This window comes from Hippocampus zosterae, chromosome 11 (assembly GCF_025434085.1).
Source record: "Hippocampus zosterae strain Florida chromosome 11, ASM2543408v3, whole genome shotgun sequence".
NCBI lineage: Eukaryota > Metazoa > Chordata > Actinopteri > Syngnathiformes > Syngnathidae > Hippocampus > Hippocampus zosterae.
The window spans coordinates 21,918,993-21,943,148 of record NC_067461.1 but is presented as its reverse complement, the minus strand read 5'-3'; the positions used below and the strand labels follow the sequence as shown (position 1 = coordinate 21,943,148).

The 24,156-nt window shown below is 44.3% G+C and overlaps 2 protein-coding genes across 3 annotated transcripts in view; both read left to right on the top strand.

Moving 5' to 3' along the window:
• fbxw4 (F-box and WD repeat domain containing 4) overlaps window positions 1-21,464 on the top strand; it is a 60,259-nt gene extending 38,795 nt beyond the window's left edge. The window contains exons 6-9 of the mRNA XM_052081128.1: window positions 712-777; window positions 8,481-8,621; window positions 19,283-19,424; window positions 21,287-21,464. Of these exons, the coding sequence (XP_051937088.1) occupies window positions 712-777; window positions 8,481-8,621; window positions 19,283-19,424; window positions 21,287-21,424 (487 nt within the window). The 3' untranslated portion in view covers window positions 21,425-21,464. The remainder of the gene's footprint in view (window positions 1-711; window positions 778-8,480; window positions 8,622-19,282; window positions 19,425-21,286) is intronic.
• A 727-nt stretch (window positions 21,465-22,191) lies between these two features.
• si:dkey-191g9.5 (rap1 GTPase-GDP dissociation stimulator 1) overlaps window positions 22,192-24,156 on the top strand; it is a 214,079-nt gene continuing 212,114 nt past the window's right edge. Inside the window, exon 1 of one of the 2 annotated variants that reach the window (XM_052081088.1) lies at window positions 22,192-22,345. The gene's annotated coding sequence lies outside the window, so the exon portion shown is untranslated. Of the gene's footprint in view, window positions 22,361-24,156 lie in introns of both variants that reach the window. The other variant, XM_052081087.1, reaches the window with a different exon arrangement.

Sequence of the window (24,156 nt, the reverse complement as noted above, 5' to 3'; positions counted from 1 at the left end):
GCTTGCTTCGCTGATAGTGACACAGGGTTCTACGTCAATAGTGGCCCCGGTCCACTACGTGACTGTACTGGGCCACCCATAGTTCACTGACGCTCGCCCGACTGGGCCGTAACACATTCCTTTCATAGATACAATGAAATCAAAATGTTCTTGCCTTTTTAAAATATTTATTCTGAAATATTTGGGCTTTTATCCACATAAATTGATTATGTTTTTGCATGTCTGATTTTTCCAAAAGCAATGGCTTGAATAAAACATAAGGCCCACAAAATGTCACATGTTAAATATTCACTTACATACTGCAACAAAAGCATACCACACAGACGTAATATATTCCTAAAGTCTTAAATAATATTGTATAAAAATGTTGATTATGAAATAATCATTGAAACTTATTGTACTATGTCATGAATATACAGCCCCAGTGTCTGTTCTTGCAAGGGCACAACCCAAAACGTGCATTTCAATCTCATTCGGAGAGTTAACAGATTATAATAATCAATACTTTTTTTGATGGATATATAAATAATGATTTTTAAACAATTATTCATTTATTTCAAAATGTAGCATTGATTCAACTAATACTCAGTTTTAAATAAAACTTAAAAGAACAACTGAAATATAAATTACAAAGAAGTACAAATATTTTTGTTTTGATTTGATTAGATTAAATACATTTGGTAACACTTGTCTTTTTGTGTTTGTGTGTAGTTCCTTTGTAACAGGTACTGCTTGTTGTGAGAACTTGTCCCCTCTTCGCATCTGGGATGTTGAACGGTAAGTGAAGACTGCAGACAGCCAACAACAGGTACACACCTCTAATCTAACACGCGACAGTACTGCCTTATTCCACTTCTTCGTTTCAATAGTTTTTTTGGGTACTGCCACACAAAATAATGCAGTCCCACCTTCCTGTGTGCAGTTTGCATATTCGCTAAGTGCTTGCGTGGGTTTTCTATGGGTTGTCCGCTTTCCTCCCACATTGCAATAGCATGCATGGCAGGTTAATGGAACACTCTAAATTGTCCCGAGGTATGATTGTGGGTGGATGGTTTTTCGTCTATGTTTTCCCTGCGATTGGCTGGCAAACGGTTCGGAGTGTACCCCGCCTAAGACAGCTGGGTTCATCTCCAGCACGCCCACAGCCCTCGTGAGGATAAGCAGATTAGAAAAAGAATGGATGGATAGAAAAACATTATTTTGTCTTTGAGATATACTGTCATTGTTTCATGTGTTTACATTATGTGGATTTGTGTGATCAACAGATCACCGTTTTATCTTCCTTAGATGTTTTTCCACTTTTTAAACTGATATGTTTTCATCGCACCCATATACAGTCATACCTCTGTTTTTGACCAGAATCCGTTCCAGAAGGCTGTTCGAAAACCGTAACCACGCTCTTTAAAAAAAAAAAAAGTTTCGCGAACACGTCTGCTCACAATGGAAAGCGACACGAGGAAGCGTCACTTCCTCGTCTATCCGAGGAAGCGTCACCACTTCCTCGTGTAAGGAAGTCGAAAGGAGTCAAGTGGTGCATTCAAGTACGCTCAGTTTGTTCGAGAACCAATTTTCGGTCGTAATCCGAGGCATAAAAAAACTCAAAATTTTTGGTCGAAAACCGATTTGGTCGAGAACAGACATTCGAAAACCGAGGTTTGACTGTACAAAAAAAATGGACTGATCTAGCTCAATTCCTTGTCAAGCCAAACACGAGCCCCTCAACTTTGAGTTACAAAATGTACGATTGGCTATGGAGACTGACAGTATTTGATGGAAGTTTTTACATGCAAGAGGACTTTGGTTTCCATTCGATTCAGGCTGGATTTCTTAGTGCACGTAAATTTGCCAAATGTGGAGCAAAGAAGAGCTCGGAGCTGTTTAAAATTACGGAGTTGGAAAATTCCTGTCTGTGAAAGGCATGGCTTAAAATGTATCCATTCCGCACAAGGCCCCTGTAATTCCTAGCTTTACCTGCTCAGATTAAAACAAGACAACACAGCTAAGAATATGCTGCTCCCTGTTCCCAAGGGCTAGAAATATGAGAAGGAAGAAAGGACAAATCGGGAGGTGTGAGAGGATGTACACACATGTACAAAACTGTTGGTGCCCCTCATTTAATGAGAAAAAAACCCAAATGTATTAAAAATCAAGTAATAAAATCAGACATCAATTCTGAATTCATCGGTTGGGGCTCAACATTTTAGTTTGACAAGGGCAGGGTACTGTGATTAATCATGATATATAACAATAGATACATTTTATTAAACGTTTTAAGTTCTCTGTGCCAACATGGAAGGTGTTACCCCAGTTTAATTTATTGAATTGACCAACACACCAGATTTGGGGAAAGTCCAGGGATCTCAAATTAAAAAGTAAAGTTTTTATAACATCAGGCATTAACTATTTCAAAACCACTGTATGATAAGATTGCCCATGTTAACAAAATGAGCGCATACCATATATGAATATACACTTGTAACTTGGCAGGGTGTTAAGAGTACAATTGTGTTTGTATTTCAACTCTTTGCTTAGATGTGTTTAACTTTGCACACCTAAATTCAGGACAGATTAAAAAAAATACAGTATTGAGTTAGGAAAAAAAAATGTTTTCCTCAACGGGATTAGCAAGGTTGAATTTTTTTTGACGATAAAACACTTGAGTTGTAACAGTTTTTGTCAGGGTGTCATGAAAAACGCTTACGATCACCAATTCAGATGAGTAATTCAAGCAAATACAAGTGGCGCCATCGGAGCAGCACCCAAACCTTTTCCCTCTGTTTCATGAGAAAGGAGGCACCCTTTTTAGAATCCAATGGCTTGACTGCAAAATTCCCTGCATTCCTCAACCCTGAAAAGATTGGCTCCAATGTCTGAGCTGGAAGCTGTGTAATACAATTTGCAGCAGCATTGTCCTTGTAGTGCACATTTCTTCGACATTTAATAGGATTTGATTATGGCTCCTACCAGGACCCCTCTTGGCCACTCCAACAGGAAATATTGGATTCCTGATGTTTTGAGCTCAGATGTGCAGGGTAAATTGGGTGGACATGAAACAGGTTGGGAAGCTCCCCTCTGTTTGTTTTAGTGAGTAAAAACCCCAGCAGGGCCACTATTCTCTACTTGTCAGACAGCTTTTGACACCTGGACTTGTTTCTCCATGCCTCCCCATGCTTCTCGAGCTCAGACTTAACATAGCCTCCAACCACTTGTCACAAAACACACACAGACAGTGCTTTTAATTAGCGGTCCTCACACTAGATAACGCCCTGAGCTTTTCCCATTTTTTCCTTTGACAATTCATTAACGATTTCTCCTTTCACAAGCTGTGTGTGTGTGTGTGTGTGTGTGTGTGTGTGTGTGTGTGTGTGTGTGTGTGTGTGTGTGTGTGTGTGTGTGTGTGTGTGTGTGCGCGTGCGTGCGTGTGCGCGTGCGTGCGTGTGCGTGTGTGTGGCCCCGAATACCAACCTGGCTCCTGCAGTGAGACCAGACTGGCTTAAATCAGGACAGAGACCCTGTGTGTCCCACAGCTAGAAACCTCTCATGACAATCACTGGGTCTGTGACGGCCCCGACCTCCTGTTAGCTGACTTTACAGAGTACAAAGTGTACAAAGTTACATTTTGTATTGCATCGTATTTGAAACTTCTAGTTAATTTTTTTCAAATAGGCTACTTAATTCGTCCGAAGATTAAGGAATTTTCAAAATGGTACATATATTATACACATTATATTCTTTGTAAATGGCCTACAGTGTCATCGTTTACACTAGTTTTCAGTTCAGAGTTGCTCCCATGCTTGTGGTAAGATCTGGGCTGGGGATGGTGGGAACTGGAAGCCCACAGGCTACACTCTGAGTGGGCCCTTGACCCCCTTAATTGACACCCCCCACCACCACGTAAATATGACACACACATACACATATATACATGTGTGTGTGTATTTAGTTATTTATGTATTTATTTGTTTGTTTGTTTGTTTGTTTCCATTGTGGGATGTGGGAGGAAACCAACACAGGCATGGGGAGAACATGCAACTCCACACAGGAAGGCCAGAGCCAGAATCGAACCCTGAACCGCTGTACTGAAGCGGATGTGCTAACAGGCACACACACACACACACACACACACACACACGCACACACAGAGTGTGTGAGAGAGAGAGAGAGAGAGAGAGAGAGAGAGAGAGAGAGAGAGAGAGAGAGAGAGAGAGAGAGAGAGAGAGAGAGAGAGAGAGAGAGAGAGAGAGAGAGAGAGAGAGAGAGAGAATTAGTTCCTTATTATTTGCAGATGTGTATATACTTTTGTTAGCAATCTGGTCTTATGTATGCTCACTCGGTTCTGTTACAGTTCTAAACAATTGTAAGTTAAGCGGTTCAGAAAACGAATGGATGTTTGAAGATATTCAACAATATGTTTGAATACATTGTCACTCTGTATTTAAGGTATAAGTTCTTGGATGACAAGGCATTATTTGTTCATTAATTAATATGTTCGTAACTCTTCCACTTTGTGATTCGTCTTACGGGGTGCTGTGCTAAAGCGCTCGGGTTTAGTGTTAAGGAGAAAATGAGGAGTCACTACCCAACTCAAGCTCCAACTCAGCCAAATCAAGAACTCCCCATCGGCTCAGACTTTGCCATGAGACCTGGGCAATGAGTAAGCTCTCATCCAATAAGGCGCCCTGCGGAGATGTTCCTCGTCCAATAAGGCGGCACCCTGGGGTAAAGCTGAGGGATTACCAGACAGACCCTCTGGCTTGAACTTCAGGGTGAAGAGGGGAGGTGATTTGCTGTACAGGGCTGCTTGGTCACCAAGGCTAGCAGACTCCTATAAATGGTTGCTACGGGGCAGGTATCAAACGTGTGAAAGTCGCACACAGTCACGGTCACGAAGGGTATTAAGTAGCAACAAAGACACAGTTATAATGCAATAATACGCACTGCTGAGTGCAGGTTATTCTTCAATAATCAAGAGACCTGCAGCAAGATATACAAAACTGTGATCACGAGCATGCATGGCACTACCCTGAGTTCGACTGTCACACACACTTACACAGGTCACGCCGCATTAACCTAGAAAAACATAGTTTATGTATCACATTAGCAGTTACTTACTCCCACTGATTTGTACTCGGTCTCCCGTCTGTGTTCACTGAGCTAAGCGTGACTTTGTGACGTTTTTAGTTGCATTTAACGACATGACTAAAAAATATTCTTGCAGTTACGACTGCTCCTTCTGCTGCTTTTACAATTAGCATAAAAGTGCAGTGGTTAGCACGTCGTTTTCACAGTGCAGAGGTACCGGGTTCGATTCCAGCTCCGGCCTCCCTGTGTGGAGTTTGCATGTTCTCCCCGGGCCTGTGTGGATTTTCTCCGGGTGCTCCGGTTTCCTCCCACATTCCAAAAACATGCATGGCAGGCTGATTGGACGCTCTAAATTGTCCCTAGGTGTGAATGTGAGCGTGGATGGTTGTTCGTCTCTGTGTGCCCTGCGATTGGCTGGCAACTGATTCAGGGTGTCCCCTGCCTACTGCCCGAAGACGGCTGGGATAGGCTCCAGCACCCCCGCGACCCTGGTGAGGATTAAGCGGTTCGGACAATGGATGGATGTTAGAATAGATTATTTGTCTCCTTTCCGGAGCACAAGTAGAGGTTTGATGTAAGTATACTTCTCTCAACCAGGCATTTTCAATACTTGTTCCTCTGCATGACGAAGAAAAGTACTGTTTTGAGTCTGTTTGCTAACCGCTTGATTGAAAAACTACATGGCTAATTACGATGAAACTTGAAGGCTGGTACATCCGCCAAGCAATAACCCCCAAAATTGACTCCCGTGACTTTAATTGTAACCCCAAATCTTTGTAAACCGAAGCAGTTTTTTTTCAGTAAAAAGAATGGAATTAGAATGAATCTCTTCCATCCCCAGAACCAAGTCACTTTAACGTGCGGTTGGTGCAGACACCTGATAAGTAACAAATGTAGCTACCCAGCAAACAGGAGCCTCCCTGCACCTTCAAAAGTTAAAGTGAAAGTATGTTCCTGTTTTGTCCCGATACACCGACTAATAATAGCCGCATTCTATGTTTCTGTTCCAATTTTCCTGTATTCCCCAACATTTATTATTGTAAATTCCAAAATATTAGTTTAATCACTTCTGTTCGTGCAAAGTGCACGAGTCCTTTTTTGCCCATGTGATGCTATGTTTGTGCCAGCCTGATGTTTTGGCTGGCACAAAAAAACACAAACCAAAATGCATGATTTTTTTCTGAGATAATAGTGGTTCTGTCGTATTAAGTGTGTGTAGGCAAATTGAGTTTACCCGAGGTTAACGCGAACTGAATCCCAAATTAACTTCCACTACAATAGACTACATAGTTTCTAAATGAGATTAACAAGACTGGCTGTAACAAACCCAAATTGTAATTTGCATCCAAAGAAATAAGCCTAACTTGTTTTGTTTTTATGCTCTCGTGATGTAAAAATCTTTGTTCGATTAATACTGGATACCTTTTAAATTCATGTTTATTTTTTGTGTAGTTGAATAACCTTCATTGTGTTTGCAGCCTGCTGTTACCCGCAAAAAAAATGCGACTTATGGGTGGGGTTTTTTTCCTACCTCATTATGCATTTTTGGGCTGGTGCGATTTATACTCTGGAGCGACTTATCATCCGTAAAACATGGTACATAATTTACATTCAAAAGTAATCACAAGAGAATTTTAATAAACAAAATACCTCCATTAGCTACTCAAGCAGCAAGTAAAACTCATTCCAGCCGATGATGTCATTGTCAGAGTGGCGTTACAACAGGGTTTGGCTACCCAAAATGTTGAAAGAGTCATGTTGGACCAAATAATAATAATAATAATAATAATAATAATAATAATAATAATATCCATGTCTGGAGCCCCCCCCCCCCCCCCAAAAAAAAAAAAAACTTATATAAGCCCTGCAATGAAGGCAACACATGCTGTATGTGTCTATATTAGCTATATTAGCCTACTATAAAAATTACTAAGTTGGCTACAAATACACAATGAGCCTTCATAATTAAAGGTTTTTTGGAGGGGGTGTAAATTTCCCCAGTGTGGGACAAATAAGGGATATCTTTGTCATGTTCCGTATTCTGCAGCAGGTGGCACGCGTTCACTTCTGCCGGCTGCACACCTGCTGCCTATTTGCCAGTGATTGCACCTGCTTTATCTCGGCGCTCCGGCGGTTGACCCATTGCCGGAGTATTACATGCCGTGCCACTGCTGTTGTCCATATTCCAAAACTTATTGTTCGCTACCATTTCGCGGTTGGTTATGTTATCGTCGTCCCACGGGACTCATTATCTTAACGTACGCATAGTAATACTCGTTTAAACATACTTTCCTTGCCGTTGTTTTGCAAGCGTTTTCTGTTGTCGCATTTCCTTATTTCCTGGTGCTCGTTTTACCAGCGCTTTCTGTTGTCGCGTTCCTTATTTCCAGCGTTTTCTGTTGTTTATTAGGCGGGATTTTTGTTTATAATAAATATTATTGTTTTGACAGAGTCCTTGTCGGTGTCTGCTATTTCGGGGATCTGCTTACTTTCGTTTTCTCCGTTACGTATGAAGCAGTTCCCTTTCCCTGCTTCGTGCGTAACGTGACAATCTTAATCTTTTCCCCCTGCAGCGCATCTTGTAGAACAGGGGTGCCCAACCTTTTATGAAGGAAGGCCTACTTATTGACCAACAACCATAGGCACACACTTACACACGCATGCCATAATGACCAACAGCCATAATGGCCGCTAAGACGAACAAGGCATGGAACACATTTTTGCGGCGTGTTAACTATTGTAGCTCCGTTTAAAAATTCTTCTCTTGGCCCTCCAGATTCCCATTTTTTTCCAGTTCCCTCTGTGAATTGTACATTCATCCCTCCCTGCTAATAGAAATGTGTGTCGCAGGCTATGATGCAAATCCTTGTTGACAGAAATGTTGAAATTTAATATTTATCTTAAACATTTTTACAACATTGGATTTTCAAACATTTTTGAAAAAGCTCCAGGCAGCCACTAGCGTGGCGGTAAAGAGTCGTATGTGGCTCCAGAGCTGCGGGTTAGAATGACTACTGTGGTAGATCTAGTAGTTTTAGCATACGTATTAATACTGTCGTTTGTATTTATTTATTTATTATTCTGTTGAACAACAATTCAGAAGCATTCGTCTGATATTCATTGGTTCATTTTCATTACATTTTCCCCATTATTTTCAGAGTCAAGTAAATTCAGAGACCGCTGTTTATTCTTTCATTTACAGAAGGGTACCAACCATTTTGTCCACATGTAAATTGCAACAACAAGTTGTACCTTTCCAGCTCCAAGGGTGCACTGGAGTGGGGGGGGGGGGGGGCACACTCTTTCAGTCCTCCTGCCCATAGCCAGAAAATTGGGAATTGAACCAGGTCACAACCAGATGTTTAACTCTCAATTTGTAATTATTTCCTTGCCTGCAGGTTGGAGTGTGTCTGCAGTCTGGGTTCAGACTTCCGCCGAGGGGCTGGTGTGTTAGATATGGTGTTCGAGACACCTTTTCACCTCTTCACCTGTGGCTATGACACATTTATTCGACTCTGGGACCTTCGTCTAAGTCCACAGTGAGTGCAAATCTGTCCTCTTTTCCAAATCAAAGTATTGCTATACCCTGGAGGTGGGGCTCGTTGGCAAGCGCCTGGTGGCCGGGCCTACACCCATGGGGCCCGGCCGGGCACAGCCCGAAGAAGCAACGTGGGTCCCCCTTCCCATGGGCTCACCACCCATGAGAGGGGCCAAAGGGGTCGGGTGCTATGTGAGCTGGGCGGCAGCCAAAGACGGGGACCCTGGCGGTCCGATCCTCGGCTGCAGAAGCTAGCTCTTGGGACATGGAATGTCACCTCTCTGGCAGGGAAGGAGCCCGAGCTGGTGTGTGAGGCAGAGAATTTCCGACTGGATATAGTCGGACTTGCCTCCACACACAGCTTGGGTTCTGGTACTAGTTCTCTCGAGAGGGGTTGGACTCTCTTCCACTCTGGAGTTGCTCACGGTGAGAGGCGCAGAGCAGGTGTGGGCATACTCATTGCCCCCCGGCTCAGTGCCTTTACATTGGGGTTCACACCGGTAGACGAGAGGGTTGCCTCCCTCCGCCTTCGGGTGGGTGGACGGGTCCTGACTGTTGTTTGTGCATATGCACCAAACAGCAGCTCAGCATACCCACCCTTTTTGGAGTCCTTGGAGGGTGTGCTGGAGAGTGCTCCTGCTGGGGACTCCCTTGTTCTGCTGGGGGACTTCAATGCTCACGTGGGCAATGACAGTGAGACTTGGAGGGGCGTGATTGGGAGGAACGGCCCCCCCGATCAGAACTCGAGTGGTGTTTTGTTATTGGACTTCTGTGCTCGCCACGGATTGTCCATAACGAACACCTTGTTCAAACATAAGGGTGTCCATATGTGCACTTGGCACCAGGACACCCTAGGCCGCAGTTCGATGATCGACCTTGTAGTTGTATCATCGGATTTGCGGCCGCATGTTCTGGACACTCGGGTGAAGAGAGGGGCGGAGCTGTCAACTGATCACCACCTGGTGGTGAGTAGGCTCCGATGGTGGGGGAAGATGCCGGTCCGTCCTGGCAGACCCAAACGTATCGTGAGGGTTTGTTGGGAGCGTCTGGCGGAATCCCCCGTCAGAAGGAGTTTCAACTCCCACCTTCGACAGAGCTTTTCCCATGTTCCGGGGGAGGCGGGGGACATTGAGTCCGAGTGGACCATGTTCCGTGCCTCTATTGTTGAGGCGGCCAATCTGAGTTGTGGCCGTAAGGTGGTTGGTGCCTGTCGTGGCGGCAATCCCCGTACTCGCTGGTGGACACCAGCAGTAAGGGATGCCGTCAAGCTGAAGAAGGAGTCCTATCGAGCCTTTATGGCCTGTGGGACCCCAGAGGCAGCTGACGGGTATCGACTGGCCAAGCGGACCGCGGCTTCGGTGGTCGCCGAGGCAAAAACCCGAGCGTGGGAAGAGTTTGGTGAGGCCATGGAAGCCGACTTCCGGACGGCTTCGGGGAAATTCTGGTCCACCATCCGACGTCTCAGGAGGGGGAAGCAGTGCACCACTAACACTGTGTACAGTGGGGATGGGGCGCTGCTGACTTCGACTCGGGACGTTGTGAACCGGTGGGCAGAGTACTTCGAAGACCTCCTCAACTCCACCAACACGCCTTCCTTGGAGGAAGCAGAGTCTGAGGACTCTGAGGTGGGCTCTCCTATCTCTGTGGTTGAAGTCACCGATGTGGTTAAAAAGCTCCTCGGTGGCAAGGCCCCAGGGGTGGATGAGATCCGCCCGGAGTTCCTCAAGGTTCTGGATGTTGTGGGGCTGTCCTGGTTGACACGCCTCTGCAACATCGCGTGGTCAACGGGGAGAGTGCCTCTGGATTGGCAGACCGGGGTGGTAGTCCCTCTTTTTAAAAAGGGGGACCGGAGGGTGTGTTCCAACTACAGAGGGATCACACTCCTCAGCCTCCCTGGTAAGGTCTATTCAGGGGTGCTGGAGAGGAGGGTCCGTCAGGAAGTCGAGCCTCAGATTGAGGAGGAGCAGTGTGGTTTTCGTCCCGGCCGTGGAACAGTGGACCAGCTCTACACCCTTAGCAGGGTCCTTGAGGGTATGTGGGAATTCGCCCAACCAGTCTACATGTGTTTTGTGGACTTGGAGAAGGCGTTTGACCGTGTACCTCGGGGAGTTCTGTGGGGGGTGCTTCGTGGGTATGGGGTACCGAACCCCCTGATACGGGCTGTTCGGTCACTATACCACCGATGTCAGAGTTTGGTTCGCATTGCCGGCAGTAAGTCGAAACCGTTTCCAGTGGGGGTAGGACTCCGCCAAGGCTGCCCTTTGTCGCCGATTCTGTTCATAACCTTTATGGACAGAATTTCTAGGCGCAGCCGAAGCGTTGAGGGGGTCTGTTTTGGGGGCCTCAGTATTTCATCCCTGCTTTTTGCAGATGATGTGGTGCTGTTGGCTCCTTCAAACGGGGCTCTACAACTCTCACTGGAGCGTTTCGCAGCCGAGTGTGAAGCGGTTGGGATGAAAATCAGCACCTCCAAATCTGAAACCATGGTCCTCAGTCGGAAAAGGGTGGAGTGCCCCCTCCGGGTCGGGGAGGAGATATTACCCCAAGTGGAGGAGTTTAAGTATCTTGGGGTCTTGTTCACGAGTGAGGGCAAGAGGGAGCGAGAGATCGACAGGCGGATCGGTGCAGCGGCTGCTGTGATGCGGACGTTGTATCGGTCTGTCGTGGTGAAGAAGGAGCTGAGCCAAAGGGCGAAGCTCTCAATTTACCGGTCGATCTACGTTCCAACCCTCATCTATGGTCACGAGCTATGGGTCATGACCGAAAGAACGAGATCACGGATACAAGCGGCCGAAATGAGTTTTCTCCGCAGGGTGTCCGGGCTCTCCCTTAGAGATAAGGTGAGGAGCTCGGTCATCCGGGAGGGGCTCAGAGTCGAGCCGCTTCTCCTCCACATCGAGAGGAGCCAGATGAGGTGGCTTGGGCATCTGATTCGGATGCCTCCTGAGCGCCTCCCTGGTGAGGTGTTCCGGGCATGTCCCACCGGGAGGAGACCCCGAGGAAGACCCAGGACACGCTGGAGAGACTACGTCACCCAGCTGGCCTGGGAACGCCTCGGGATCCCCCGGGGAGAGCTGGAAGAAGTAGCTAGGGAGAGGGAAGTCTGGGCTTCCCTGCTAAAGCTGTTGCCCCCGCGACCCGGCCCCGGATAAGCGGTAGATGATGGATGGATGGATGGAGTATTGCTACACTATAGTACGTATTGGGAAAATGTCTTCATTATTTAAAGGAGTCATATTATGCTTATTTGCATGATTCCATGCAGTTCCCGTGTGTCTTTAAAAAAACATGTCTGTAACATGCTATTGTCAAAATACCCCATGGATCCATTTGACTTACTTTATTTATAAGGCATTGGTGGCGTTGGTGGAATTGGCTTGTTTTCGGGGACCTCTGTCTCAAGCAGTTAGCCTACCCTCATCCCTGCCCAGATACCTCTTTGCCGCTGGCAAGCCTGTCTTTCGTTGGATTGATAACAAGATGAGACGATCTTTCCAGTGCATTCCTGACAGCATTTGGCTGTCTCTTCTTCTGCCTCACCAGGCAGCAAGTGTTTTTTTGTTTTTTTTTCGGTGCCCAGGAAAAAAATTGTGCAAACACAGCCAAATCCAAGCCCAGCCTAGCCCCGCTAATGCTGGATTGGATTGGATTGGATACAACTTTATTGTCAAATGTTCTGTATATGAAATTTCTTCCCTCTCAACATAAAACAAGAAACAATAATTTGCTGGTAACACTCTTCAGCCAATGCTGAATCTCTGTTAACACGATATCGCTTGCTGACCTTTTGGCTTCAGCGTGATCGTTCTCCGGCTGATGAAAATGGTTCTTTTGCTCGGGATCGTTGGCCAGCGTCATTGCCAAGTAATTGACTAAGAACTTACCAGGTGTAGTTTGTATGTGGATTTGCCAAACTTAATTTCACATTTAATGTGTGGGAAGGAACTCTTTAGACCGAATTGTTTTTACTGTATAGAAACATCAAAGTGAAAATAAATAAGTGCCATAGGATGTCCCCTTTAATCAATCTGTCCCATTAGGTTCCACCAAAACACCACCACGCCACCTATTGTATACTTTTTGGAGAAAGTTTTTTTTTCTCTTTTGACAAAATTACATTAACACACACTATATAGACAAGAATATCCCTCTACACTTGATAATCAATTTGTTAAGTTAGGTCCTTTACTTCCCCAAATGATTCATTTTTCATCGGAGCAAGTTCTTTTGGTTTATTGTAAGCTTCCAAATTTGTGTCAACAGTTTGGGGGAGGCTGTGGTGGCCCAGCGCACAAAGTAAGGACCATAAATGCATGCTTTGGAAGAACTAGCACAGAAACCTGGAACGAAAACTAAAATGGTGAGCTAGAAAGCCCTCTCTCAGGTCCACCAACATCAAGGTGATCTCTGATTTCACATCTTTTTTTTTTAAATATAAGAATAACCCCCCCCCCCCAACACACACTCTTCTTGACCAGAAAGTAACGACAAAGAATTTCAGCAAAGACAATCAACAAAAGTAGCAACAAACGATGACAGGTGATAAACGGGAGGGGAAAAACTAATTTCTATAGCATGAAACAAGGTCACGCTCACAAACGTGGGCTGGTTCAAGACCTTGCAATGTACAAGGCGACCTGACAAAGGACAGGCATAGATGCAGACTATTTCTACATAGGGAATAGGCCACAGGTAGAGACAGGCACCAAAATACGGAGGAAATACGAAGTAAAGCTTCTCTAATAAGTGTAAACAATTACCCTTAATAAAACATGGCAACATGAAAGACCGAACTAAGGGGACTTAACATAAATAAGACAGGAAAAATCATAATGCCAGTTTTGTTGAAATAGTGTGATTTGTTTTATAAAGTTGTGATTAAAATATTTTATAATGCAGTAACCAACCCACTAATATAAGCCATCAAGTTGTGTAAATTAATTGAGACGAGTGGCATCCACTTGGGATGGTAGTGTTTTTTTTGGGGATAGATTTTGGGGTGGTGGGATCCAGTCAAGTAAAATTAATATGACCTGATTGGCAAATCACTCGGGATTCACAAAAGGGTAGGCTGGGGTGAAAGTTTTAAGAGGGGGTCCCTCTTTAGATATGAATAGTTAATAGAGTCCATCTTAACCAGCATCAAGAGGCTCCCAGGGTCAGCTTGGAAGATAAGGCCGTCTGTCAAACTTGAAAAAAAAAAGAAGTGTGTGTGTGTGTGTGTGTATATAGAGAGAGAGAGAGAGAGAGAGAGAGAGAGAGAGAGAGAGAGAGAGAGAGAGAGAGAGAGAGAGAGAGAGAGAGAGAGAGAGAGAGAGAGAGAGAGAGAGAGAGAGAGAGAGAGAGAGAGAGAGAGAGAGAGAGAGGAGAGAGAGAGAGAGAGAGAGAGAGAGAGATGCACACTCAAACCCAATTCCAAGAGAGAGAGGAAGAGATGGGGTGATGTTTACGTGTGCCCATGTGTATGATGTGGCTCTTTGCAGAAAACCAGTAAAAAAAAATTGTCTCTTACTCTCTGACTGGTTGGCCACCCCGCCTTAGGTTTATGAGGTAATTGGGGTCGGAAGTCAGCAATCTGGAGTCCAATCAAAGTGAAGAGACTGAAGGTGTTGGATAAAGCTCCCCTGCCCTATAAAAAACATACCAGTCTGGCGTTTTATTCTCAAGACGAATTGTCTGATGTGAACCATGCCTCGCACAATAGAACTCTCAGAAGAGCGACAATTCAGAATTGTTGACATGCATAAAGCCAGGAAGGGTTACAAAAGTATCTCTCAAAGCCTTGATGTCCATCAGTCCATGGTAAGACAAATTGTCTATAAATGGAAAATGTTCAGCACTGTTCCTACTCTAATTAGGAGTGGCCGTCCTGAAAAGATGACTACAAGAGCACAGTGCAAAATGCTCAGAGAGGTGAAGAAGAATCCTAGAGTGTCAAGCAAAAATCTCTGGCACATGCCAACATCTCTGTAGACGAACCTTCAATACGCAAAACACTGAACAAGATTGGAGTTCAAGGGAGGACACCACAGAGGAAGCCACCGCTGTCCAGAAAAACCCCACTGCTGCGTGTTTGAAGTTTGCAAAAGATCATTTCGACACAGCACTCCCGGCAATATATTCTTTGGACAGATGAAACCGAAGCTGAGTTGTTTGGAACGAACACACAACACTATGTGCGGAGAAAAAAAAATGAACAACAAGCACACCAACATCAAAACCTCTTCCCAACGGTGACTTATGGTGGAGGGAGGGCATCATGGTTTGGGGCTGTGCCACTTCCTCAGGGCCTGGACAGATTGTTACCATCGAAGGAAAAATGAATTCCCAAATTTACCAAGACATTTTACTGAAGAACTTAAGACTATCTGTCCACAAATTGAAGCTCAACAGTAGATGGGTATTGCAACAGTACAGTGACCCAAATCACAGGAGTACCGGGTAAATCAACAACAGAATAGCTTCAACAGAAGAAAATATGCCTTCTGGAGTGACCCAGTCAGAGTACTGACCTCAACCCAATTGAGATGCTGTGGCATGACCTCGAGAGAGCGATTCACACCAGACATCCCAAGAACATTGCTGAATGGAAACAGTTCTGTAAAGAGGAATGGTCCAAAATTCCTCCTGACTGTCATTGGTTGAGGTGACCAGGTTTTGCAGAAATCCAGGTAATTCCAAGGGGTTCACATACTTTTTCTTGTGTATGTGCGTGTGTGTGGCACACGTAAGTCTCAAATTTTCTCCAAAATGGACGGGACGCCTTATGTGTGCAGTTTTAAAATCTGTGAATGTTGTTGTGTGACTTTGATGAGTGCTCCACTTGACTGACTGATCTTGTGCGGACACGCTGCTTATATAGAGGAAAGGCAGACGTGACTGAGGACAGCATGCGGAAATTAAAGGGGGAAGGGCATGCGTGAAACCAATAACCATTTTTGGAAATGAATAGCAATGACATTTCAACTGTTACAGCTTGGAACTGTTTTTGTAATTTAGCAATGCAATGAATTATTCATTGGCCCAGAAAGTGTATTGATTGAGGTCTAAATTCGACCACACAATATTTCCAGGTGACACATCTTATACAACTGTCCACTGTGATTTATCACGCAATGTTTGCTTTTGTGTGTGCTTGCCAGCCCCTGGTCTTTCTTAATCTCTTATTGATGAGGCTGCACTAATGGAAGATCAATGCCTATTGATAGACAACTTGCTCCTAAAATGTTTTCCTTCTCCTCACCACAGTCCAGCCCTGCTCATGTTTACAGAAGATTGTATCTCGAGATTGTTGTCACTGTGTTACTAGCACAACTCTAAAACTGTTTAAAAGGGGCCTCTGATGAAAAATTGTTCTTTAAAATGGTGTCTGTACAAATAGTCAGGTCTTGGGTCTGTAAGCGAGCTGGGCTAAACTCTTCCTTTTAGCTCGGCTGGGTGAAAGGCCGCTTTTTCAAGCAATGGCTGAACTACACAGAAATATCATGTGAAAGCCTAAATGTAACAAATGATGCAGGATTGTTATATGCACCGATAAGTGTTACTGTAGCATTGCACAGGGAAATCTATTTGCTTGAGTCGATAAATCACATTTATAGTCCCTTAAAAAGTTATGGGAACATAAAACCTAAGAAGTTATGAAATGGTTTCGTGAATTCTCATTCGCAAATGACCATGTTAAAAGCAGGTGAATGCCCTTCGAGATGTACATGATCAGGGATGAATGGACTTCATGGAGGCAACGATCCTCCACTGTGTGCTGTTTTACACCTCCACGTCGTCCAGAAATCCCTCATAATTGGACACCTCGTTGGGCTTTATTGGAAGTGAAGAAGCTGCCGGTCTTTTTTTTATTGGTGACGGCACGGCGCGGCTGTACAACACTCAGACTCAAGTGATGACTGAGCTCAACCACAAAATGGATGCGGTTTTGGAGGCTCTCCGCATGATGGTTTTCAACTGGAGAAGTTGAATCTGCGCTTTGGAAAGTAATTGCGTATTTGGCTGATCGGCGCCAGTGAAGGGACCACTGTCTCAAGGCCACCTGAAAATTGTTGGCGGCCGTCCGTCCAAAACAAACAACGCTATTTGGACCCCTTTCCCCTGGATGGAAGGTATGCACGGAAGCGCGTGCCCCCACCATCACTCCCTCCTTCTCGGCCATGGACTGATAAGCCAGGACTGTCTCCATGAGCAGACCTTGACAAAGCAGCTGCGGCCTGTTCACGCATACACAACCAGACAATCACACGCGCATACACATCCTTATCATCACCGTCTTCATCGTTCCTATTCTTTTCCTCCGCGACGTGGAATAATCTGCGGAGCGCTCGGTGGACCGTGCAGCTGGTCGGACGGGCAGCGTGGCGGTCGCCCCTCCCCCTTCCCATTCATCAGCCCCCTGATTACATGTTATGTCTTGTGACTTGTTGTAACTGTCATATGCTTATTTATGTGCTAGGGATTTATCCTCAGAAGAGGATAGTTCGAGCGTGTTTTTTCCCCTCTACCTACCTAGTGGTTTCCTTTCTGAACTCTGACTGTAAATTTCCCCATTGGGAGACAAATAACGGGTATCTTAATCTTAATTAATGGACGTATACGCATCCAATCCTGTATGAATCATTGACATAACTCATAATGGGCACACAAATACAGAATGCTGGCCATCTATTGACTCAAATGTCATAAATCATTTAAATCTTTTACCGCAATGTCTGGAAATAATTCAACAAACATGCACAGTAGGTTCATTGATCACTCTAAATCAGAGGTGAGCAAACTTTTTGGTTCGGGGGCCACATTGATTTCTGAAATTTGACAGGTGGGGCCGGGTCAGCACAAGATACGGTGCATATAAAAAATTTGCAAATGTTGACAGTCCATACCAAACATCAACCGAACAAAAGCATTAAAGTATTAACATGCTTTTTGTGCAACAATATACCTGTATTGTATTACCCCAAAACTGCAACATACGGTACAGATATATAAAAAATACAAAATATCACAAAGTTCGGACTATTTGCAACAAAATGATGCAAGTCAGAGACCTGGTGGCTTTTCTTTCCACTCACTAACTGTTTCTAACTTTACCTGCCCTCGATCACCACACATGACAGCATTGCTCAGCTGATGTCGTGCAACAAACTTTTGAAGGCAGCCACGGGACGCTTTGAAGTCTTCGATGAAGTCTCTTATTAGCGGTCCAAATTGCGGAACACGATAACAGTCAAACCATTCCAGGAAACGTTCCTTTACTCGAGCCGCAAGCAATTCACTCTGAGCTTGGAAATTGCCAGAATCAGACTCAGCGAAAATCGCTTCCATTTTTTTCGCAGTCATTACTATTCCTCTTTGTTTGGATGCCATGAGCTACAGTACATAAATGTAAATGAATGAAATTAAAAACTTTCACAATTCCAGCAAAGCTCACTGCAATCAAGAGTCACTTGAATTCCACCGTTTTGGATCCAGTGAAAATAGCGATGTGGAGACACTTATTCTGTCGTATCGAGCGGGAGTTGCATGAGTTGGCGGGAGTTGCATGAGTTGGCGTGACTGCGGGTTTCCGTATAGCTTCCGGAACTTCCGTTGTTATGAGTCGATCCTTAATGTAATATAGTAGTAGAAAGTTTAATGCATAAGGTTTTTTCACCGGGTTCGGGAATTTACAGTTAGACAGTGGTCCACAAGTGGTAGATAAGATTTCTCCCTCTCTCTCCTTTTCACTTCATCTCCCCCTCCCTCCCTGTGCTCTGCAACTTCAAGTAAAAGCTCCACCTGGCATTGAAATGCCTGTCATTACAAGTCCAAATGAAATGAATGCAGTCATTCAAATCGAACCTTAATTGTGCACCAACCTTCGGCGGGCCGGATTTAAAAGACCAACGGGCCGGATCTGGCCCTCCAGCCATAGTTTGCACACACTGCTCTAAATTGTCCTTCGGTGTGATTGTGAGTCTGAATAGTTGTTTGTCTTTGTGTGCCCTGCGATTGCCTGGCAACCAATTCCAGGTGGAGCCCACCTATTGCCGGAAGGAAGGAAGGAAGGAAGGAAGGAAGGAAGGAAGGAAGGAAGGAAGGAAGGAAGGAAGGAAGGAAGGAAGGAAGGAAGGAAGGAAGGAAGGAAGGAAGGAAGGAAGGAAGGAAGGAAGGAAGGAAGGAAGGAAGGAAGGAAGGAAGGAAGGAAGGAAGGAAGGAAGGAAGGAAGGAAGGAAGGAAGGAAGGAAGGAAGGAAGGAAGGAAGGAAGGAAGGAAGGAAGGAAGGAAGGAAGGAAGGAAGGAAGGAAGGAAGGAAGGAAGGAAGGAAGGAAGGAAGGAAGGAAGGAAGGAAGGAAGGAAGGAAGGAAGGAAGGAAGGAAGGAAGGAAGGAAGGAAGGAAGGAAGGAAGGAAGGAAGGAAGGAAGGAAGGAAGGAAGGAAGGAAGGAAGGAAGGAAGGAAGGAAGGAAGGAAGGAAGGAAGGAAGGAAGGAAGGAAGGAAGGAAGGAAGGAAGGAAGGAAGGAAGGAAGGATTTCGGGACTGGGAAAAGTACGGAATTTTGACATCTCAAAGGAAGTTGGGAAGCCTTATTCTACATATAGAAAGTTACTTATATTTCTTTGCTCTGAATTAAGTCATTCACAGGAACTTGAGCATATTTTTATTTTCTTACCAACAGGAAGAGTGTCATGGAGTGGGAGGAACCTCATGATAGTGCCTTATACTGTATGCAAACAGATGGAAATCACATGATAGCCAGCGGCTCCTCCTACTATGGTGTTGTTCGACTTTGGGACAAAAGACGGACTGAATGTTTACAGGTGGGTTCACGGTTTATATATTGTACAATAATGCAGAAATCTCCATTGAATTATAAATTAAGTTGTTTATTCGATATTCGGAGCTGCCAATGGATTGTCCATATTTTGTCATGGAAAACACTGAACGCTAACTCTTACGCCAATATTGATTGTTTCGGATAGTTTCAAAAATTTGGAGTCACATAATTGCGCAATTAAGTAGAAAACGACTAAAAAGAGTTTATCGATAATTGACTTATGTTTTGACAATACAGTCATCCCTCATTTATCGCAGGGGTTACGTTCCAAAAAGAACCCGTGATAAGTGAAATCCGTGAAGTAGGATTTATTTTTAAAAAAAATGTGAGAAGGACTAAATTTCAAAAGTGCTGTATGTTTCACAAATGTCCCTGTATGTTTCACATACAGCACATTTGACAAAGTTGTACTTGGTACTTGATAGTCAGCTTTATTTTTTACAGTTGTTATTCAATACTGAACTATGTATACAATGCATAGGGGATTGCTCTAAGACTGCAAGGGAAGCTTAGCTTACCGTAAAATCTCAAAAAGTAAGTGATCAAATATGCTGTATGTGTGTACGTACAATTGTGTGGAGATGTAATTGACGAAATATGCGCGACAATGCGCTCAACTTTTGTTCCGAATCAGCTTCTTATTCTAGTTACGACGCGACTCTCTTCTCATTCATTTCCGCAGCTTCACTGTACTTTAAACTGTGGGGACGCTGAGCGTCGACCCCGCGCAGACGCTGGCCGTCTAGAGAGTTCAGTCAAGGCTGTCCCAATGCATTGAAACGAGACAAGTCATTGGATAAATGCTGGTTTTGTCTCGCCCATTGGACGCTCAGCGTATCGGCTGACCCGGACGCTCAGCTTTTCTGCATGACAATTGGATGATCTGTCTGAGGCCGAATCTCTTTTTGATTGACAGCGAAATGAGTCAATCACCGATCTTATGGTGAAGGCATCCTTTTCATTTTTTTGAAAAGGAACGAAGAGTAGAATTCACGTATAAATAAACGGACACGTTTTATGATGTAGGCTGAAATTGAGCTTCCCCTCCTTGACAGATCAGCATCCGCCACTGATGCAATGAAACCAAAGACCAAAAATTTGCAAAGGTAAATTTGGCAAGCTGTACAGAGGTGAGGTGCGGAGACCCTTCACGTTAGTCAGTCCCTTAGCCAATCAGGATGCAGAACACAATTCACATTTAAAAAAAACTGCACAAAAAAATCCATGAAACGGCGAAGCCGCAGAAGGTGAACCGCGTGAAAGCGAGGGATTACTATACTGTACACTGCTCATTGAGTAGTTTATTCTTTGGTTATGCATTGCTTTTAAATATTCTGGAATTTTATTTGCTAATTACAATGATTTCATATCCCAAATATGTTTCCATTTGCAGGTAAAAGGAGGCAGAAGTCGTCCATGTTCTATAGGCAGTCAAATACTACCAATGATGATTTTCCTCAAAAGCTTCCAGTTTCCTTCTCTACATAAATTAATGCCACGGGAGAGAAGAAGTAGTGAAAATTTAAAAATGTAACATTTACAAATTAATAATAAATGAAACCAGCACTGCATGACATCAGAACCATTTGTCATGTCTGGGGGACAGTGTTTGCAGGGTAATAAAAACAAGGCTTTCTGTTTTTAATTTTGACTTGATTTACAACGTTTCCCCATTCAAAAAAAAAAATGTCATTCAAAAAATGCACTTCATTCATTGCTCTTTCTTTCGTAAAATTTAAATGCACTTATTATAGAATGAAATCCTGTAACATAATAGATATTGCACCAAATAGTAAAACTGTATGTGTTTTGAAATCTGTGTTTTGTTATATTTTTTTTTGGCAGTTTTTCCAGTTGAGCTCCGACCTGGTGAGCAGTCCAGTGTATTGCCTGCGTTTCAGCAGTTCTCACCTGTATGCAGCCCTGGCAACTGCACTCCACTCATTAGACTTCAGACACAACCTAAACATCACCATCAGATGACACATGAAAATAAAACTATTTATATTAAATCTGTGAAAAAATGTGTTCTTGACTGTTGTTTTCTATAGCTTCATGTAACTACAACTCCGATGAAATTGGACATTTTATGAAGCATACAACCAGAATACGACAAAGATAACATATTTGATGTTCAAAATTGATCAACGTTATTGTTTTTAAGCAAATCATAATTAACGTATTTATTTTTGGTTGCAACACGTTTCAAAAAATCTGGGACAGGTGGCAAAAAAAAAAAGACTGAATGTTGAAAAATGACAATGGTCAATTCAGCTGTGAGAACGCATTCAGCTTCTTACACAGTGTTTGTGGGACTATATATCACTGCGTCATCGGTGTACATTTGTATATGAGTATTTTTGCATTGGACTGGTAAAGTGAAAATAGAACTTGTCCAAGTACAGAGCCCTGTGGGACCCCACTGGACACTCCAGGTAGGATGATTTGATATCACTCACCACCACACACTGTTTTTCGGTTTCTGACATATGCTTTCATCCAGTTTAAAGCTTGTTCTGAGAAATTTAATTTATAATAATAATAATAATATTTTATTTGTGGGCGCCGTTCTAGGAACTCAAGGACACCCTACAACAAGCAGTTAAAATCACGAATACAATGTTAAAAACAACGTCAAATAAAATGAGAAAAAAATACAACAAAATAAAAATAATGGCTTTATGGTCCAAGTGAATAGGCTTGTCTAAACATGTGTTTTGAGGCTGGATTTGAAATGTGTTAATGAGTCTGTATTACGAGGGTCAGCGGGGAGTGTGTTCCAGAGCGGGGGAGCAGAGCGACTGAAGGCTCTGTTTCCCATAGTGACGAGGCGAGCAGGGGGGGCAGAGAGGAGGAGGAACGAAGAGAGCGGACAGGTGTAGGAATATGGATGAGGTCAGATAGGTATGGAGGGGCTAGGTTATGGATGGCTTTGAAAGTGAGGAGCAGGATTTTATATTGAATGCGGTGTAAAATGGGTAGCCAGTGGAGATGTTGGAGGACAGGTGTAATATGGTTTATGGATGGTGTGAGCGTGATAATGCGGGCGGCTGAATTTTGGACCAGCTGAAGCTTATGGAGGGTTTTTTGAGGGAAACCGAGCAGGAGGGAATTACAGTAATCGAGTCGCGAGGTAACGAGGGTGTGAACAAGTATAGCACTGGAGTGTGGAGTGAGAGAAGAGCGGAGCCGGTGGATGTTTCGAAGATGATAATATGCAGAACAAGTGATGTGGTTGATATGTTGAGGTGAAGGATAGGGTGCTATCAAGGATGACACCCAGACTCTTGACCTGAGGGGAGGGGAAGATGGAGGAGCTGTCAAAGGGAATGGAGAAATTGTTTATTTTGTTTAGGGTGGATTTGGTGCCAACGATTAGGAGTTCAGTTTTCTTGCTATTTAGTTTGAGGAAGTTTGAGGTGAACCAAGATTTTAATTCCTGCAGGCAGTTGGTTAGGGAGCCCAGTGGTTAGCACGTCGGCTTCACAGTGCAGAGGTACCGGGTTCGATTCCAGCTCCAGCCTCCCTGTGTGGAGTTTGCATGTTCTCCCCGGGCCTGCGGGCCCGGGTGCTCCGGTTTCCTCCCACATTCCAAAAACATGTGTGGCAGGCTAATTGAACACTCTAAATTGTCCCTAGGTGTGATTGTGAGTGTGGATGGTTGTTTGTCTCTGTGTGCCCTGTGATTGGCTGACAACCGATTCAGGGTGTCCCCCGCCTATTGCCCAAAGACAGCTGGGATAGGCTCCAGCACCCCCCGCAACCCTAGTGAGGATCAAGCGGTTCGGAAGATGATGATTGATTGAGATGTAGAGCTAGGTGTCAACCGCGTAGCAGTGAAAGTGAATGTTATGTTTCCTGAAGATATTACCAAGGGGGAGAAGATAGAATAGAAACAGCAAGGGGCCAAGGACAGAAACCTGAGGAACACCTGAATCTAAAACATTTGAGCTGGATAAACTGGGTGCGGTCAGAAAAATAGGAGTGGAACCATAAGAGGGGGGTGCTGGTGATGCCAATGGAGGAGAGTCTGTCGTGAGTCAGTGAGAGATGGTGTCAAAGGCTGCACTGAGGTCAAGCAGGAGGAGGATGGCGAGTGAACCGGAGTCAACAGAGAGAAGGTCATTGCATATTTTGAGGAGGGCAGTTTCGGTACTATGGAGGGGACGGAAGCCAGATTGAAATTGTTCGTAGAGGTTATTGGAGGAAAGATGTGTGTGAAGTTGAGCGGCCACTGTTTTTTCTAGAAGTTTGGAAATGAAAGGGAGGTTAGATATGGGACGAAAGTTGTTCAGGTCGAAGGGATCAGAGCCAGGTTTCTTCAGTATGGGAGTGACGGCAGCAGTTTTGATATGGGAGGCTACAATGCCAGTAGAGAGGGAAGTTTGAATAATGTTAGTGATGACAGGGGAGAGGGATAGATGCTTTGACTAGAACAGTAGGGAGAGGGTCAAGTACACAAGTAGAGGTTTTGGACTTCTGAATTAAGATGGAGATTTGGTGGACAGATGGGGAGGTGAATGCAGAGAACCGGTGGATAGGAACCGGGGAGAATGGAGAAGGAGGGTTGGGAGCAAATGAAGCGGTGAATTGCTGGTGGATAAGTTGGATTTTGGATGTAAAAAAATGAGGCAAGAGTATTACAAAAATCAGTGGAATAGAGATGTGAGTTAAGAGTGTCAGCAGGTTTAGTGAGTTTAGAAATGAGTGAAAAG